General features: G+C 44.0%; 1 protein-coding gene across 3 annotated transcripts in view; it reads right to left on the reverse strand.

The window, feature by feature from the left end:
* The window catches only part of tbc1d22a (TBC1 domain family, member 22a), a 163,355-nt gene that overhangs the window by 76,028 nt on the left and 68,371 nt on the right, over window positions 1–18,956 (reverse strand). For all 3 annotated transcript variants that reach the window (XM_066669788.1, XM_066669789.1, XM_066669786.1), the window contains one exon: window positions 9,783–9,889. In XM_066669788.1, coding sequence (XP_066525885.1) covers window positions 9,783–9,889 — 107 coding nt within the window. The remainder of the gene's footprint in view (window positions 1–9,782; window positions 9,890–18,956) is intronic.

Genomic DNA, 18,956 nt, shown 5'->3' on the forward strand with positions numbered 1-18,956 from the left:
CCCCCGAGAGGCATGAGGTAAATGGTTTCATTTCTTTTCCCTTTTAGTTAGCATACAGAGAGAGAGAGAGAGAGAGAGAGAGAGAGAGAGAGAGAGAGAGAGAGAGAGAGGCAGAGGCAAAGTGGAAGGAAAATAGGCTAAATAAGCAAGAGGCTCATTAATATCACTGAAGGTGCATTTCACTGACAAAGGGCCCCGAGAGGCACCTATTTATTTAGGAAATTAATAAAAGTGAGGGTTTGCCCCTGTGTAAATGCCACTTTCTGTCCACAGCAGCACTTCTGAGGGCGCTCTGCTCTGCATGGAGAGCGTGTGCGCTGTGGCTGCTCTGACCTTGGCTCTAATTGCGCGGCGGACACCAGGGAGAGCCACGTTTCCCCCTAATGGTTTATAAACAATTTTAAAGGGGCTCCACCGCTCGGCGACCTTAATTAGTTTGTGATCCTCTGGCTCACGCCCCTAAACCCCACTCTGATCCAAGAGCTGATAGAGGAGCTGGTGGGGGGTCCAGTGGAGAAGCATTAACCTTCCAGGAAAAAAGCAGGAGGACGATTTATAGACTCTCTTTCGTGAGGCCCGAGCTGGAGCCAAGCCACTGGTGGAAAAATATAGAAGGAAATGGGATGAATGTCATGCTCTTTTCAAAAACAGTAATTGCCCAAAATATCCCAAACACATAGAGAATGAAATTCTCAACTTCTGCATGAAACGTCCCATGATGCCATGCCTCTCATACACCATCATCTCAGTAATAAAGCCATGTGTGAGAAAGCATTACGTTGCTATTAGATGAGAGCAGCAAAAAATAAGGGCAAAAACAACACCTTGGTAATGAAAAAAAAAAAACTCCTGAGCTCAGAATGTGGCTATGACTTATCATACTTGTTATTTTCACTCTGGTGAGTAAGACTACCTTTTGTTCTTGTTCTGTCTCCCTCTTGCTCTCTGAAAAGCGTAGACATCCATGAAAAGTTTAAGTATAAGCCTACCTGGAGTCATTGGGCGCAAGGCGGGAATACACCCTGGAGGGGGCGCCAGTCCTTCACAGGGCAACACACACACTCACATTCACTCACACACTCACACCTACAGACACTTTTGAGTCGCCAATCCACCTACCAACGTGTGTTTTGGGACTGTGGGAGGAAACCGGAGCACCTGGAGGAAACCCATGCAGACACAGAGAGAACACACCAACGCCTCACAGACAGTCACCCGGAGCGGGAATCGAACCCACAACCTCCAGGTCCCTGGAGCTGTGTGACTGCGACACTCCCTGCTGCACCACCATGCCGCCCTACAGCACTACTGCAAAGTTAAAAACAAAAGACCATGCTGGAGGGACACACACGAGTAGATTAAAAACCTGACAAACAACAGAGAATGAGGCTTCGCAGTTGAGGTCCAAGCATGGCTTAAACAGTTCGTTTCTGGGCTTCCATCTCTTTCTCCATCCCTTTCACTCTTCCCTGCAGACATGCCCACACGGACCGGCCCAGACACACACTGACAGCTCAGAATCCCAATGAGTTCTGCCATCGCGACCTAAACAGACAGCTCACTAATTCATTTCTTAAATGCAACACGGCTGAGTCTCGCCTTCAACTTCTTCACCCGGCTCAACTGGTCCCAAATGGCATGTCAAAAAACGGTTGACAAGCATCTCTAGGGCAGTGGAGAGAGAGAGAGAGAGAGAGAGAGAGAGCGAGAGAGAGAAACATGACCTGTTGTTTTTCACAATAACAGAACCAAGCTATTAATGCCTTGTAGAGTCCTGAAGTGTAGTTTGTCTAGTGTCAGAACTGCTTTTCTCTAAAAGCACTGAGCATTTCTTGAAATGGTTCTGATGCAGAAAACATTCCATAAGCAATCTCAGATCCAAAAATATATAAATAAATAAGGGAAACTAAATAAATTATTGAACACAGTAGATCGTTAAAGCATATGAGGAAAAAAAATCTGCCTCTTTCTAAATAACATTTCCCTTAAATCACTACAAAGTTAGATATCTTGGCAAGTGTAAACATCTCAGACGCCGTCGATGTGGGTAATATGTTTCATTACAATTATCATAGCTGCAGAAATATTACAACTCACTTTTCACTTCTTTTAAGCAATTTAGTCTAGAAAAAATGGTCTAATTTATCGCCACATGACTGTGCTTGTTTCAGTAAATAGAGATCGAAGTGATTATCAAACACAATCATCACAAATCAACCACAAAATCATCACTCATCATCTCTCAAGTCACACAGCAATTCTGAAAAAATATAAACTGGAAGTGAAAAGACTTCTATTGCAGCCTGAGTTATAGATGTTAATTAAACAACACTGGGCGGTTGTTCTCATGTCATGAAGTGGTCCTCAAAAGATTACATCTTCAGTACAGATTCCAAACTGTACTACACTGCATCAGAACTATACTTCTCATACATTCATACAGAAACACTTCTTGCCTCTACTGTACTCTACAGTATTAAAGATAGGGCCAAAATTTGCATTCATTCATTCATTATTCATTCATTATTCCTTCATTATCTGTAAGCGCTTATCCAGTTCAGGGTCGCGGTGGGTCCAGAGCCTACCTGGAATCATTGGGCGCAAGGTGGGAATTCACCCTGGAGGGGGCGCCAGTCCTTCACAGGGTAACACAGACACACATTCACTCACACACTCACACCTACGGACACTGAGTCGCCAATCCACCTACCAACGTGTGCTTCGGGACTGTGGGAGGAAACCGGAGCACCCAGAGGAAACCCACGCGGACACAGGGAGAACACACCACACTCCTCAGAGACAGTTACCCGGAGCGGGAATCGAACCCACAACCTCCAGGTCCCTGGAGCTGTGTGACTGCGACACTAAAAGCCACAGAAAATCTGCCCAGAACAAACAAGAAACTATAAAACTGAAGGCAGTGAACTGAGCAGCACCCTGTTATGAACGTCAATCAGTGACATTTACCATATATAATGTATAATAAAATATTGAAAATGTGATTAAAAATCACGTCATTGATACAGAAATATTTTATATTGCAATTTATACAATATATTTATATTGAATTATCGTCCAGCTCTAATTAAAGATGCATTCTTTCCCCCAAAGGAAATGCCCATTTGATGTACACAGGATTTAAGACCACGTTTTTGCTACATTTTTGACAGTAAAATCATCTCCTTGTTTGGTTCTTAATAAACAGATATTGTACCTGCACAATGCCCTTCTGTCAGCACTCGTTTGCTATGTACAACAGATATAGAACAGCAACTGTGCCATAACTAACATTCTACAGAGTCAAATGCACACACGCTAATAAGAGAAACGTCATCATATCTGACAGTTAGCTTTGAACAGCTTCCTGTAAACTGGAATACAGCCGAGTCTCAGTCTTTAAACAATGCCTGGCTACACCTCACTATACCTACGGGTACCTACACTGCAGTTCGGCTCCATTTCTAAATGAGTAAAGAAGGTACTCGCAGCCGTGGTGCAGTACAGCGTGTCGGGCACATCCCCTATGCAGCTCCAGGGAGAAACAATAAAGAACCTAGACACAATCGACAACAGGGCAATTTGAAGAGAAAATAAGCACTTGTATGAGATTTTGCAGCTAAATGAAATAAATGAACCAAATGAGGCAACAGTGCTATCAGTTTTGAAGGAAGAAATCATATCCGCCTTGGAGAAATGACAGTTTGAGTGTTTTTTTATTATTTATTTATTTATTTATTTATTTATTATTTTTGTGCTTTGCTTCTCCCCTGAGCCCATTATTTATCTAAGATTCCGCTTACAAGACATGGCCACTTGCCTTAATGTCAACAGCGACTGTCAGCTCTGTAGTCTGCCTTTTGCAGCTGTAGAGAAATTGGTTCCATTGCCAAAATGTTCAGCATTTACTCTTCTCAAAGTGCACCATACGCAAAAGGTATTTAATTAGTGCAAATTACTGTAATTCACATTTTAAACACCTATCAAAGCTGACCTCAGATATGAACTTCATCAGTTACATCTTTCTAAAGTTAAGCCTTTGATTTAGTCAGAGCTGTATTTTTACAATTAGCAAAACAGAGGTTTCTAATCGACACTACTCCACTACACCACTCCACTACTCCAATAACATTTATATCTGAATAGTCCTCTTAGGAAAACACACAATGGACCATTACACAAAACAGCAAGGATTTTCAGCAGACTTTTCACTGCAGGGTGTAAAGCAAACTGTGAGGCGTTGTTAAGGAATAACCTTAAAAAATTATTATGATTTATACACAAAGGTCTGTTAAGCAATTTTTCACATTTACACTAGCTACTCTGTACCAGCAAAGAGGTAAATGTGGCACTTGTTCAGCTTATAAACTCCATTTGAAGTGAGATTTACACTATTCCCCAAAAAACAGCTTTAATAATCAACCTTGTTACCTCTGAGGTGATGGAAAAGTGATCAATTATCTGTGTTTCACACAGCAGCAAGAGTCTAAGTGGTAACCAGAAGCGAAAGTGGGCAGAAGGGCAAGGTGCTGTAATTACGAGCAGCATCCTCCCTTGAGCCCAGCTGTCACCAACTGAGCATCACCTGTCACACGATGTGTTTAACATCACTCAATAATTAACTGGCCACTGAGGCAGCAGCCACAACAAACAGCCGTACACAAAACAAGCAGTTCAACAAGGAATTAGAGGATGCTTAAACTTAGCATTTTATGCCTTAAAATGCAAGGGGGTGTGGCCTATAAATGGCCTATAAAACCAGGGGAGCAAAGCGTTATCTAATTACTTCAGGAAAAGTTGTTGTAATGAAATGAATCCAACGTGGAATCTCTTTTAAACAAAGCCAGGATTATAAAATATTTTCATTCACATCAGCTCAAATCCAAAGTAATTCAAGCAGGTTAAGGTTTTAACGCAGTGGCATTTACACAGCTTAACACAGACTGTGTTAGGTCAAGCAAGGTAGAAACTTAAAAAAAAAAGTTGTGTCCTTTACTTATAAAGAAAATGTGCTTGATAAGTTCAGCAGAAAAAACTAAAGCAAGATGTTATCACTTCTTTGAGCCATAATTACACTGGCTCTCTTTGGCTTTACTCGAATTACTCTGTTTATGTCTGAAATATGGTGCACATGTAATTAAAGTGGTTTCTGTGATTGCCTTTAACACAACAAAAAGCTGATGATTATGAGCTGCACGCTCTGTAATTAAGACCACACTATCCCCCACACAACAGCCTCAGTGATTTAGTCTCAGAATTCCAGAGTCTGCTAGACTGTGCAATGCTGGACTGTTTCATTACTTTAAGCAAACTGATGGAAAGTATTGCGTCATGTATCAGTGATGTAGGCTGAGATATGGATTCTGAGATGGTCTGAGGAGAGGAGGAGGAGGAGGAGGAGGATGGCAAGGTCAGAACATACGAGATGTTTTGCTAAAGCCTCCAAGCACTTTTAGTAAAATTTTACTGGGATTTCTGCACTAAAAATCATAAGCAGTTCATTTTCCAGTTCACATCTAATAACGACTAACAATAATTCAATATATAAGACTAAACATAAAATACATTCCAACAAAAGCTTAGAAAAAGGGTATTAACACCAACAGTCCAAAAACAATGCTCACTTAGCCCTTTTTCCCCATTCAAACACCTCATTTTGAATTGGAATAGCATGAATCGTGAAGACGTCTAAACGCATCAAGCTAAAGAAGCTCAAGAAAGAGCACAGTAACGGCACAGTGGACCCATTATATGCTTTCTCATTTGAAAACAGGAAAGAAGATTGCATGGAAAAAAAGGACATGCACATGCTGCGTCTGTTTTCTGGGGCTGTAGTCGATGCAACTCTGTCAGTCTACTGTGAACTGTTTATACACAGTAAACTGTGTATAAACCATGTCACCTCTTTCCTGAGTTGACACAATTATCCATGGTTCTGGCACTGTCCTAGTTAAAACAGAAACCTGCTCTGAAATCACGCATCCATGAGTCCCATAACAACTGGTGCAAACATAGGCAGGGCCACTGGATAGCAAGGTACTAGGAATCCTGAAAAGAACCAGTACAAGACCAAGAGTTCATTTAGATAATTCGATGCATTTTTTAGTCATTAATGGAAGCATACATCTGTTTAAGTGTTACAAAACAAACTGATGCTATTTTGAACCTCCATCCATACACAGCCAAAACAAAACTATCAATTTTACAACTTTATAACTCCTCTTTAAACTGGGAAAATGAGACAATTAAGCTTAGTAACTGTATTTAAGAAGGTGTGAGTGTGTGTCGCCCTGTGAAGGACTGGCCCCCCCTCCAGGCTGAGTTCTTGCCTTGCGCCCAGTGAATCCCTGAACTGGATGAGCAGTTACAGACAATTAATAAATGAATTACTTAATTAATTAACTGTAGTTAAGTGGCTTAAAAAATGCATTTGCACTATTTACAGCTGTGTTAATTCCTGCTGTTTATGTGAAGGAGAATTAAACATTTGTAAATCAAACCGTGAAGATAGATACCATTCAGATTGATTTCACGTGACGTAAAATTCACAGAGCAGACAAAATGGGTCACATTAAGTGATGGAATCAGATGCTTGAATGTTTTTAATTCTTCTAAATTTTAGAAATTATCAACATTATATATATATATATATACACACACACACACACACACACACACACGCGCACCTCCTCCCCTTCTATTCCCATAGAGCATCAGGCTGTATGTTCAGGGTATCTCCGTCTCTCTCTCATTCTCTCCCTATCTCTCTCAGCTCTAGACAGGAGTCAGAAGAGTTCCTGATGGGCCTCTGCTCTTGTGCCTGTTCTGATCTCCTGCGTTAATCAGACTCAAGGTCTCTGACGTGCTGTTGTTTAGGAAGCCTAGTGTTCTCTGCTTCAGCAGCTCCAGAGCAAGTATGCGGCTGTCAGTCAACACTCTCTCCAACAGCTGGATCCCTCCCACACCCGTCTGCCGGGCTGGAGCCCAGGAGCTGCTGTCTGATTTCTCTCTCACTTACAACTCCAGGGCCGCACTCCGGAGAGCTGGGTTAAAACCTGTAAACGCTGGAGTTTATGTCTGTCTTTGAGGAAACAACTTTAACAAGGAGATGGAGGGGTTAGGGCTTAGTGCTGGAGTCGCTGCATCAGTCTATCATACTGATAAAGATTTAAAGCAATGATTCTGACAAAAATCTATCTCTCACAATTTTCCCCCTTATCCCAGGTTAGCGAAGAAAATGTTTGGTGCCTGAAGCGTTGCATCAGAGCTACAAGGATAACATAATGGATGAAAATACAAATCATTAAGTTTTGTTTACACTTAAATGAACACTATGAAATATTTTTGTTATAAATTACAGCTTCGAAATCATTGCGATGTTTCACTGACCTGGAATAGAGAGAATAAAGCCTCTGCCATCGCTACTCCAGGATCAGCACTGCAGAAGCCGTACTATGTAACTTTTGGAGGAGGGTAAGGAAACCTTCACTGAACATGTCTTAGTTGAAAAACTAGGTTCAGGTGCAAAGTCCAAAATGTTCCACACTCAAAATGGAGTGATGCTGCAACACTGCCACACATACACATGCCTCTTTAGTCTGGTGCCCTGGCCTCAGGGACAGACATCTCAGATAATGCTGCTGTAGTGAGCTGCCTAGCTTAACACACATTTCTCATCTTCTCACCTAAGGGGTGAGAATACAGATGGATTCGCTTCTGCCATATCTAATGGATCAGTCCAGCTCTGGGCAAGTCCCATGACTGACACATGCAGGGGGAGGGGAAAAAACTAAACAAAACAAAACATCCTGGATACACAAGAAGAAACAAACACAGTCATTTCACCCAGAAAAAAAGCTCTGGTGTTTGTACACAGCCCTAGTTCCTTAAATAGAGAAACAAACCAAGGGTCTTCACCCAAAATGGCTCGGGCTTTTTCTCTGTGCGCTGCTGGCTGAGCTATCAACAATAAACAACATCCGGAGGTGTTTGGGCGGTGAAGAAGCTTTCGAACTTAGAAAAGCAAGACAATATGCGAGGATATTGCGCAATTTCTGCTTTTTAGATGGGTAATATTGACTTATTTTTGCTGTTACAAATTACTTAAGGTGAAACTAACTCTAGCCCTGTGAAGGACTGGCGCCCCCTCTAGGGTGTATTCCTGCCTTGCACCCAATGATTCCATGTAGGCTCTGGACCCACTGCGACCCTGAACTGGATAAGCGCTTACAGATAATGAATGAATGAATGAATGAATGAAACTAACTCTAAACAAAAATACATGCCGCTTGACATAATTATATCATCTTGATATCAAGGATGACAAAAGCGGCCTTTAAGAGTGTGGACGCCTTTTGGAATAAGCATTTATCCCATACATTAACGTACGTACATGTCACATGTCATGAAGGGCTTATGTAGGTTGCATGTAGCAATCAAAACTGTCCCTGTACTGAATATTCTCGGACAGATGAAAAGCTCAGATTGCGACATCCTGTCAAACAACGAAGAAAAACGAGACAACTTATTAAAAAATCTCCCCAGAAAGTACTCAAAATTGTGCCCAAGAAGACGCAGAGAAAAACACCATAACACTCGTGAATGCAGGTGTCGAGACACATACGCACACAGAGCGGGCGACACTCTAACAACTTGCGAGCAAATGCTTCGTGCTATTAGCAGTGAGTGTGTGAAGGTGTGAGGAAAACAATGAGTGGAGAAAATCATTAGCGCCTATGAGAATCCGCTTTGTACACACAAATTACTGCAGTAATTAGAGACAAAACAGCACAAAAGGTTCTGGGGCTCCGAGTGCATTTTAATCTACTGGCAGAGAAGAGAGGTGATTCATAGAATACCAATGACCTCCAAGTGTGGGGGGACTGTCATCTGGACTCTCTCTCTCTCACTCTCTCTCTGTGTGTGTGAGAGAGGAGGAGGGCGAGTGGAAGAAGAGTGAGTGTGTGTGTGAGAGAGAGAGAGAGAGAGAATAGAAGAGTTCATGTCTCTCCTCCAACACTTCAAACAACCAGGCGTAATTACACAGTCTTTCATCAACGAGGGGGAAAAACAACCAGACAAAAACCCTCAAAGTGGGCCACATGGGACTTTTCACTGAAAATATGAGGATGGGCCAACAACTAGCCCCCAGCAGCTAGCCACCTACATGCTCAGATACTCATAAACATACACTGGAGTACATCTGGGGCTTTACTCGCTACATCATGCCAACCTAAACAGCATTGATGTTTCCACGGCTTTAAATCAATTAGACACAGAGGGAGAGGAGACAAAGTTGGGAGGGGTGCGCCACGTTCCCATGGCAATTCATGCCACGCCAGGCCTTTCGGGTAAAGAGGCTGCTCCTGCCTGCAGTGAGAGAGTGAGAATATTCATCATCGGTTTTATTCCTGGAGAGAGCGCGTGCAGAGAGGGGAAGAGTGGGGGAGGGTGCGGAGAGAGAGGGAGTGAGGTAGAGAATGAAGTAAGAGAGCAAGGATGAAAGAAAGGAAGGTGGTTGACAGACAAAGCGTGGATAAAGGGAAAAAAAGAGAAAGAAAGAGCGACCAGCGAAGACGTGACAGAGCAGCTTCACGTCTGGGACTCTCACTGAGGTGTTACTGTAAGGAGGTTGAATACACACACACACACGCTTAAACTGTTTCAGAAACTCACACACACACACACTTCTGTCTCGCAGCAGTGGGCTCCTCCGCACGTGCATTCACACACACAGTATGAATTTAAGTAGGGCCCCGCGCGGGGCGAAGAGGGAATCAATTTACCTGAATGCCGTCCAGCAGCTTGCTCATGCACCAGAAACTGTCAGCCTCGATGTTCCGCAGCACCTCCTCCTGCAAGCTGGAAACATCGAAATTTTCCACCTCTTCCTCTGCGAAAGGAGCAGAAACAAAGGAGACGGAAGAGGAAAAGAATGAGAGAGAAGGAGGAAAGGAAAGAGAGAATAAGAGACTAGATTAGCTTTACAGCAAAGTGACATCGTCCTAAACCTGAAAGAACACTATGTAAAGAATATGGGAAGGGGACTAGTGTCCATCTCTTACGCTCGTAATCTGCACCCTGAAAATACACTGTCACCTTTGTAGCTCTACACCCTGCTCCTCATTGGTCATGACCCTCTCAGGACCACAACAGAGCAGGTTTGATCTGGGTGTAGGATCAAACACCAGTAATGGTTCAGTGTAAGCGTAGTGTAAACTATATTCAAATTTCATAACGAATAAACCATAAATGGCCCATTTTTATTATATATTAACACCTGTCTATTTTGGAAATATGTGGTGTTTTTTTTTTTTTTTTGGGGTTTAAGTTGGTTTTATTTATTTGATTTAATTTTTTTTACATTTTTTTTATGGAGTTTAAAGCTGGAGCTAACCCCTCCATTTAAATAAAGTTAAATAAATGGAACCACAGTTGGGGACCTGTTTTTAGTTCACAGATTAAATAAATAAATAAATAAATAAATAAATAAATAAAATTAAAATTTTTTAAATCAATTTAATTAATTGACAAAATGGCTGACACTAACTCATTTCTATGGCGTATACTTCTGTCTCTTTTACTTACACATGATGACATCAGAATTAAAAGACACCACAGCAGCTGAAGGGGAGTATTCACTTCCGAATAATTAATCAGGACCATAAATGTAATTGAATTGTTGCCATGTCAGTGCTAAGTCAATATACAGACAAACTGAGCTAGACGGCCTTCATCCAGTGATCTCTGTAGGTCTTCTATTGGGCAAAAAGGATGTACAGCATTTAATAATAAAGAATATCAGATGTAAAATATCAAGTTTGAAAGAATAAACTAATTCCTTGGTGTAAAGCACGAGCTAAAGCTCAATACGCAAACTATACGTCAAATATAGAAACAAAACAAGTAAAAACCTTTGACAGATGAAGCATGAAATTTAAATTCGTAATAACAGACCATGTCAGGGTCTGGGATATTAGACTGTAATCCAACAGGCGATATACTGGCTAGGGGAAAAACGGGTGTGAAGACTTGAGTGACTTTGACAAGGGCCAAATCGTTATGACCAGATGATTTGTCCCTAGACGGCAAGGCCCGAGGGCTGCTCCCAGCCAGGACTGCTGAGTACCTACAAACAGTGGGGTAAAGAGGGGCAAAACAAGAACTGATACTGAGAAATCCTAACATTTAATTTCTCATCTGCAGTGGGATTTTATTAGAAGAGGGAAAACGCATACATTTTTTCAATTAATTAAAAAAAAAAATAAAAACAGATCAAAAACCACCGGTAAATTGTAAATTGGATGCTGTCGTCACTTCACGCAGTAAAACGACAAACACCTCAACTGTTAATGATTTGTCAACACAGCTTACGTTGCTTTATTTTTAACCATGAAGCCAAATAACAGTCAGGTCAGAAAAACAGGGGGAAAAAATAGGTGTGTGCAACAGCTTTCACACAGCTGACTATCAGAGGCATTAAGAACAGCGGAGGGCGATTTACGCAATTAGCAGAGCTGTGCCTCCTGCTCACTTCCGATCTGCTGGAGACGAGTCAAACTGCAGCCCGAAGCAGCTGACAGGTTACTCAGGTAAAGCAGAGGCGGAGAGGAGATCTAAGAACTTCTCCCACACAGAGACAGATTGTCTCTCTCTCTCTCTCTCTCTCTCTCTCTTATACACACACACACACACACACACACAGACACACACTTATTATGGAAGCGGCTGCCAGCTCTCTGCTGTCTCCTTGGCAACGCCAGCGGAACCTTGAGGCTCTGACAGAGGGCTGGAAGGCATATAGCACAAACCTTCACAACGCTAGCAGTCCCAGGACCCACTCGTCCCAGACTCCACACCAGTGCTTCCCAGTCGTGGTCCTGCCATATTTCCCCTCAGGAGCGGTTAGCTCATTAGTCAATTCAGAAGTGTCAGAGCAAGGAAAAAAATCTGAATATGCAGGGCTCCAATAACCGGTCCTTCCCCTGACCTGTGGTATTTCAATAACTAACTAAATGCAGACTCATATTACACTGTTAAATAAACCAACTACACACCTCAGTTCACTCTCACCATGAGTCAAAATTCCAAATCACGTTCCTCAGCAAGAACCAATAAGCCCCTTGATGATATAATGACCCTTACTCCTCAACTGTTCATTTATGGAAGTGTTTAGTGTTAATGCATCAATCAGTCCATAATGTCTTCAGCAACTTTCTCCGTCTCTGACAGAAGCAGCTTTACTCATGAGGGGCTTGCAATGTCCCCGATGAGCTGAGTCAGGTTTTAGAACAGGGAAAACATTAAAATATGTAAAGTGAGGCTAGTCCAAGGCTTGGATTAAGAACCAGTGTTATATCTTTTTTTAAGTGTGCTTCGGAAAAGGAAAAAAAAAAAAAAAGTCCTCGTACTGCAGACGTTTGGGTCAGGTTACTGTAAACCTGGACGATTTATATATAACATTCAGTTCTTTCCCCATTCAAAGAGATAAGGGCCTGGTCCATTCTGTTTGGAAATGTTGGCCCACGGCGGTGGCCAAAGAGAGGGGTGTCCTGCGTGGACAGAACAGAAGCTCAGGAAGAGCTTCTGAGCTGGCGGCGCGCGCGTCAACACGTGTGCAGCGGCCGCTCCGGAACCAAGCGGGTTTTTTGTTTGTTTAAAAAACGTTTTTTTTTTCATTTTATTTATAATATATGGACGCAGGAACACCTGCAGTACGTATATATCACCGCCAGACACTGCTTCAATATCGCAAACAGGAAATTTACAGTATCAGCGATGACCTCCAGGAGACGCTGCGGAACCTCCGCTTGCTTCGGAGGCCTAGCCCTGAAGCCTCGACGTTTCCTGATGCCGGCGGCCGGGGAAGGAGACGACGCAAGCGGTGTGAGAGGAGACAGAAGCGCGGCAAGCGAGGGGGGATCCGTGCTAGGCTAAGAGCTAACCCGAGCCGGCAAGCTATCCCTTCTCTCTTTCTCTCCAATGTCTGCTCGCTGGATAATAAACTGGACTATATCAAACTTCAGCGAACTACACGGCGAGAATACAGAGACTGCTGTGTTTTTGTTTTTACGGAGACATGGCTCAGCGACAGTATTCCCGACGCCGCCATTCAGCTAGATGGGCTAGCCGCATTTCGAGCCGACAGAGACCCAGCGCTATGCGGTAAGACTCGCGGTGGTGGTTTATGTGTCTATATTAACACTGAATGGTGTAAGAATTCTGTGCTAGTCTCTGCTTATTGTTCACCGTTAGTGGAGTTTGTGGCTGTGAGATGTAGACCTTTTTATTTACCTCGAGAATTCTCCGTTATTTACTTAATCGCAACCTATATCCCTCCCGATTCAAATACAAAACAAGCGCTGTGGGAATTATACGAAGCCATAAGCGACTTCCAAAACACACACCCGGATGGTCTGTTTATTGTTGCTGGAGATTTTAATCATGCAAATCTCAAGAAAGTGTTCCCTAAATTCCACCAGTATGTGAACTTTGCTACGAGAGGAGCGAACACGCTGGATCTTGTTTACACAAACTTTCCAGACGCGTACAGAGCAGAGCCCTGCCCCCACCTCGGACACTCAGATCACATGTCTGTTATGCTAATTCCTGCATACAGACCCATCATCAGGCGATCGAAACCTATCCTGAAAGAGGTGAAAATCTGGCCATCAGAAGCAATCTCTACTCTGCAGGACTGTTTCGAGTGCACTGACTGGGACATGTTCAGAGAGGCTGCAACTTACAGCGACAAAATCAACCTGGAGGAGTACGCATCATCAGTGACCAGCTACATAGAGAAGTGCATCGATGATGTGACCATCTCCAAGACCATCACCATCCGCTCCAACCAGAAGCCGTGGATGAATGCAGAGGTGCGTGTGCTGCTGAAGGCTAGAGACGTTGCTTTCAAATCAGGCGATAAGGCGGCCCTGAGAACAGCGAGGGCCAAACTCTCCAGAGCTATCAGAGAGGCAAAGCGTGCACACGGCCAGATCATCCACAGCCACTTCCAGAGCAGTAGAGACACTCGGCGCATGTGGCAGGGCATCCAAAGCATCACCAGCTACAAGACTACACCACCTGTTTGTGACGGAGATGCTTCCCTACCAGACGTGCTGAACCATTTCTACGCACGGTTTGAGGCACAGAACAATGTAACGGCGAGAAAGTCCACCCCTTCTCCCAGCGACCAGGTGCTGTCTTTTACTGTAGCCGACGTGAGGAAAACTCTATGCAGAGTTGACCCGCGGAAAGCTGCTGGACCAGACAACATTCCTGGCAGAGTGCTCAGAGAATGTGCAGCCCAGCTTGCTGATGTCTTCACTGATATCTTCAATATCTCTCTTAGCAGCGCCGTTGTTCCAACATGCTTCAAGAACACCACCATCATCCCGGTGCCTAAGAATTCTTCTGTGTCCTGCCTCAATGACTATCGTCCCGTTGCACTCACACCGGTCATCACAAAGTGCTTCGAGAGGCTCGTCATGAGGCACATCAAAACCCTACTTCCCCCCACACTGGACCCTCTACAGTTCGCATATCGTCCTAACCGTTCAACGGACGATGCCATATCCACCACGCTGCACCTGGCACTCACCCACTTGGACAAGAAAGACACATATGCCCGAATGCTGTTCATAGACTTCAGCTCAGCATTCAACACCATCATTCCTCAGCATCTGATCGGGAAGCTGAATATACTGGGCCTCAACACTTCTCTCTGCAACTGGATCCTGGACTTCCTGACTGGGAGACCTCAGTCAGTCCGGATCGGTAGGAACACCTCCAGCACCATCACACTGAACACTGGAGCCCCCCAGGGCTGCGTGCTCAGTCCACTGCTGTTCACATTGCTGACCCATGACTGTGCAGCGATGCACAGCTCAAATCATATCATCAAGTTCGCTGATGACACGACTGTGGTGGGTCTCATCAGTAAGAACGACGAGTCAGCATACAGAGAGGAGGTGCAGCGGCTAACTGACTGGTGTGAAGTGAACAACCTGTCTCTGAACGTGGACAAAACCAAAGAGATGGTTGTAGACTTCAGAAAAACAAGGGGTGAGCACTCGCCGCTGAACATCGACAACTCTGCTGTGGAGATTGTCAGGAATACCAAATTCCTTGGTGTTCACCTAGCGGATGATCTCACTTGGTCCACTAACACCAGTAACATCAAAAAGAAAGCCCAGCAACGCCTCTACTTCCTGCGAAGGCTGAAGAAGGTTCATCTCCCCCCTCCAATTCTCACCACTTTCTACAGAGGAGTCATCGAGAGCATCATGACCAGCTGCATCTCTGTCTGGTTTGGGAACTGCACTGTGGCAGATCGCAAGTCCCTCCAGCGGATCGTGAGGACAGCTGAGAAGATTATCGGTGTGTCTCTTCCCTCCATTACAGACATCTACACCACTCGCTGCACTCGCAAAGCACTCAGCATTGTGGGAGATCACACACACCCTTCACACACACTCTTCAACCTACTGCCGTCTGGAAAAAGGTATCAAAGCATTCGAGCCCTCACATCCAGACTCCGTAACAGCTTCTTCCCACATGCTATCAGACTCCTGAACACCTAGAGACTAAGACTGGACTGAAAGAAGCACACACACACACACACACACACACACACACACTTCACACAAACACTGGTCTGTTGGACTGTAAATGTTTTCACATATCCGGTTTACATCATGTTTACATCCAGTTACCGTTTACAGCACAAATACACTTTAAATTGCAGTGTCTCTCTCCCTCATCCCCTCCGTACTTATGATTTTTGCCTTGTCTTGTATTACATTGTATTGTATTGTACTGTAGGGACATTGTTTTGTATTTTTCTTAGCCATATCTTCTGCACTTTAATGTGTATGCACTGGTTTATGTTGCACTAGATTGTACTAGTTGCACTTTAATGTTGTGTATTGTTTTGTGTTCTATGTCCTTTGCACTTTAATGCGTGTGCACTGTTTCATGTTGCACTAGCTTTACACTAGTCGCACTTTAATGTTGTGTATTGTCTTATGTAGCACCTTGGTCCTGGAGGAACGCTATTTCGTTTCACTGTGTACTGTAAACACTATATACTGCTGAAATGACAATAAACTTCTTGAACTTGAACTTGAACTTTACTGTGAGGGTTATGTTGCAAGTCCAAGACCAGGGCAGAGAAACACTACTACTGGAGTGATTTGGGATTGACACTGTATTATAGAGCGCTTGTGGACACTGTATTTAATATTTTTCCCCAATAATCAACATCACTGACCACTAACTGAATAGTTAACTTCCTGCTTCATTAAATAATATCTACAGCATTATCAGGGCAGGAGTACTCCAGAAGCCAGGAACGCTGCCCTACACACAACACTAAAGCAGGGTGAAAGACACCTGGCCTTTGTCCTCTACCAAGAATCCAGTGTGAGGCTCCTCTGACTTTGCTGAGCGGAGCTGGAGCTTTGCCCGCCTCTGCAACAAGAAAGGCCGACAGTTCTACGGTCCTTAGAGAAAAGGTCATCCTCCAGGAGATGCGCCTGACTCACTTTCCAAAGACATGCAGGCTCTTTGTTACTGCCTTCAGCTCTAGATTCATGCCAGTGGTGAGAGGGCAAGCTGGGGTATATTTGCTTGTGTGCGCGTGTGGGTGTGTGTGTGTGTGTGTGTTAGGGCTGCAGTAAGGCATTGTTAATCTCTTCAGTCGGGAGAATGCTCTAACAGTCCAATGTCCCTTAGCAGCTCTCTTACTCATCACAAAACAAGGGCACACAGAAAGGACCTAGGCTTCCACCATAAATCAACAGCACCTCCTGTGGTAAGACGAGGAACTGCAACACATGTAGCAAACGCTACCTTCACTAGTTTAGATGGTCAGCACACAGTCTTCCATCGCTGCTACTACTCATATTACGCCAGATAAGAAGTGCTCTCAGACTGGACAGGAGAGGCAAACCAAAGGGAGCGGGTCAGGCTTCAAACCCGAAGGATGAAACAATCTAATACGGTTCATGCGCCACATGACAAAAGGCACAAGCAGGGGCCAGCCAGGCCAACACACATGTACACACACACACATGCCCTTTTGGTGTCCAACATCCCGTTCCTGTGAGGTCACCATCATGCCATCTGTCCAAACGCATCGTGATGGGAGCAGGCGGTTGCCCATGGAGACGCATCAGCGGTATGGAGGCAAGGTGACACAGTCGGTACACATAAAGGGCACAGGGCCCAGAGACACAACAGAGAAGAGAGTAACCTCACAGATCACGCTCCACCCGCCTCCGCCCCCAACACATTACATTACACTTACATTGTGTTTACATTATGATGGGAAATGATCTACGGCAAACTGGATTTTCTACTGAGAATGGATGGAAAATTTGTGCTCAAGTCAGCCACAGACCGTATAACTTTCTGCCAAGAGTTCAATTTTCCTGGAGCTGATGGATGTAACAATTACTGAGAGTAGTATTGTGTAAGCTATAAAGGTAAAGTAATCTCAAAAGACTTACAGGCTTTTACGGTTTCTCGCAGTTTATGACAAGGATGATACTGATGTCTATAAACATGGACAAAAGCACAGCAAAAAGGCTGTGACCAAAAAAAAGGATCCCTGTAATGTTCATTATTATATTACTTTACCAAATCGATGAATCAATAAATCAATCTGGACACCGTCCTCATGAACCTGCCCCGGTGTTCAGTCTCGTTAACAAAGCTTGTTTTCTTTGAGCAAGGCTAACGTGGGCTTCTCGTTCACAGATATGGGTGTAATAGTTCAAAGAGACGTCATAATCACCAAGAAAACGTTCAAAACATGGCATGACATGGCTACTCGTTCAATTTCATGGTTTCTTGATTGCAGTGATCTGCAGCAATTACTATTCAAGCTTGTTGTCGCAGACTGGTGCAGACACGGCAGCACTTGTCCAGGGTTTTATTTTCTTTCTTTTTTTAAGAGAATCTCATAAGTTCCATTTTCAAAGGCTCAGCAGCCACTGTTAACACATTCAGCTGATGAAGTGACCCGCACTGTTCACTAGGAATTACAAGTGTTCTCAGTATTCGCAGAATCTTCTGGGAATTCCAATTAATGTATCAGTGTCTTAGAATGCAAACAAGGGACCATTTCAGCTTCCACTCCATACAGACAGTCAGTGTGCCTTATTTGTGCAGTGCTATGGGGTGGAGTATTCAACATTAATTCCATAAATCCTTCAAAAATAAACAGATCCACTACATTTCATTTTTGCAAACAGAATCTATGTCCATGTCCCATCTGAGGCACGAACTACAAGCCAACACAATACTCAAAGGAAGGGGGCGCTAACACTTGACTTGCAGCACCACCATACAGACGCCATGGTGAATCAGTATGCGAATGACTGAACAACAGGGTTTCCCCAGGAGTTTTGTTCATGCCACAGCTCTGATTCAATCAGCGCCGTAGGGCACAGCTCTGCTCTTTGACCCTAGACTTGTAGAACACTACAGGTACCGCTGCACAGTACTTATACAGAGACAATGGAGCATGGTCTTGGCACCGAGCTACAGACTGCAGTACAAGCCGCATGAGCGATGGAAGGTGCATAAACTTTGGACACAGCACAGCCGTATGTCTGCTGAGGCGTAATTGGGGGAGGCAAGGCTGCTGGCGGTTTGAGGACAGCTCGTTTGAGCCGTGGGGCTCCAGTGGGACACCTGGCCAGGCCCTGGGGATTCGCCAAGGAAAGCTACTCTTCCACTGTGTGTTAATTAGAACATGTTGCCAGTGGCCTCTTTCTTGGAGAGGTATGTACACACAGCCCTTGTCAAATAAGCGCTCAGGCTACGCACCCCACAATTATTAACCACAGACCTACATTCTGCTCTCATCAAGCTCATAGTACCATGCCATCCTCAGCAAAACAAGTACAAAACTTGCACATAAACCACCAGCAATGCAGATAATAATAATAATA

Source organism: Hoplias malabaricus, chromosome 4 (genome assembly GCF_029633855.1).
Source record: "Hoplias malabaricus isolate fHopMal1 chromosome 4, fHopMal1.hap1, whole genome shotgun sequence".
NCBI lineage: Eukaryota > Metazoa > Chordata > Actinopteri > Characiformes > Erythrinidae > Hoplias > Hoplias malabaricus.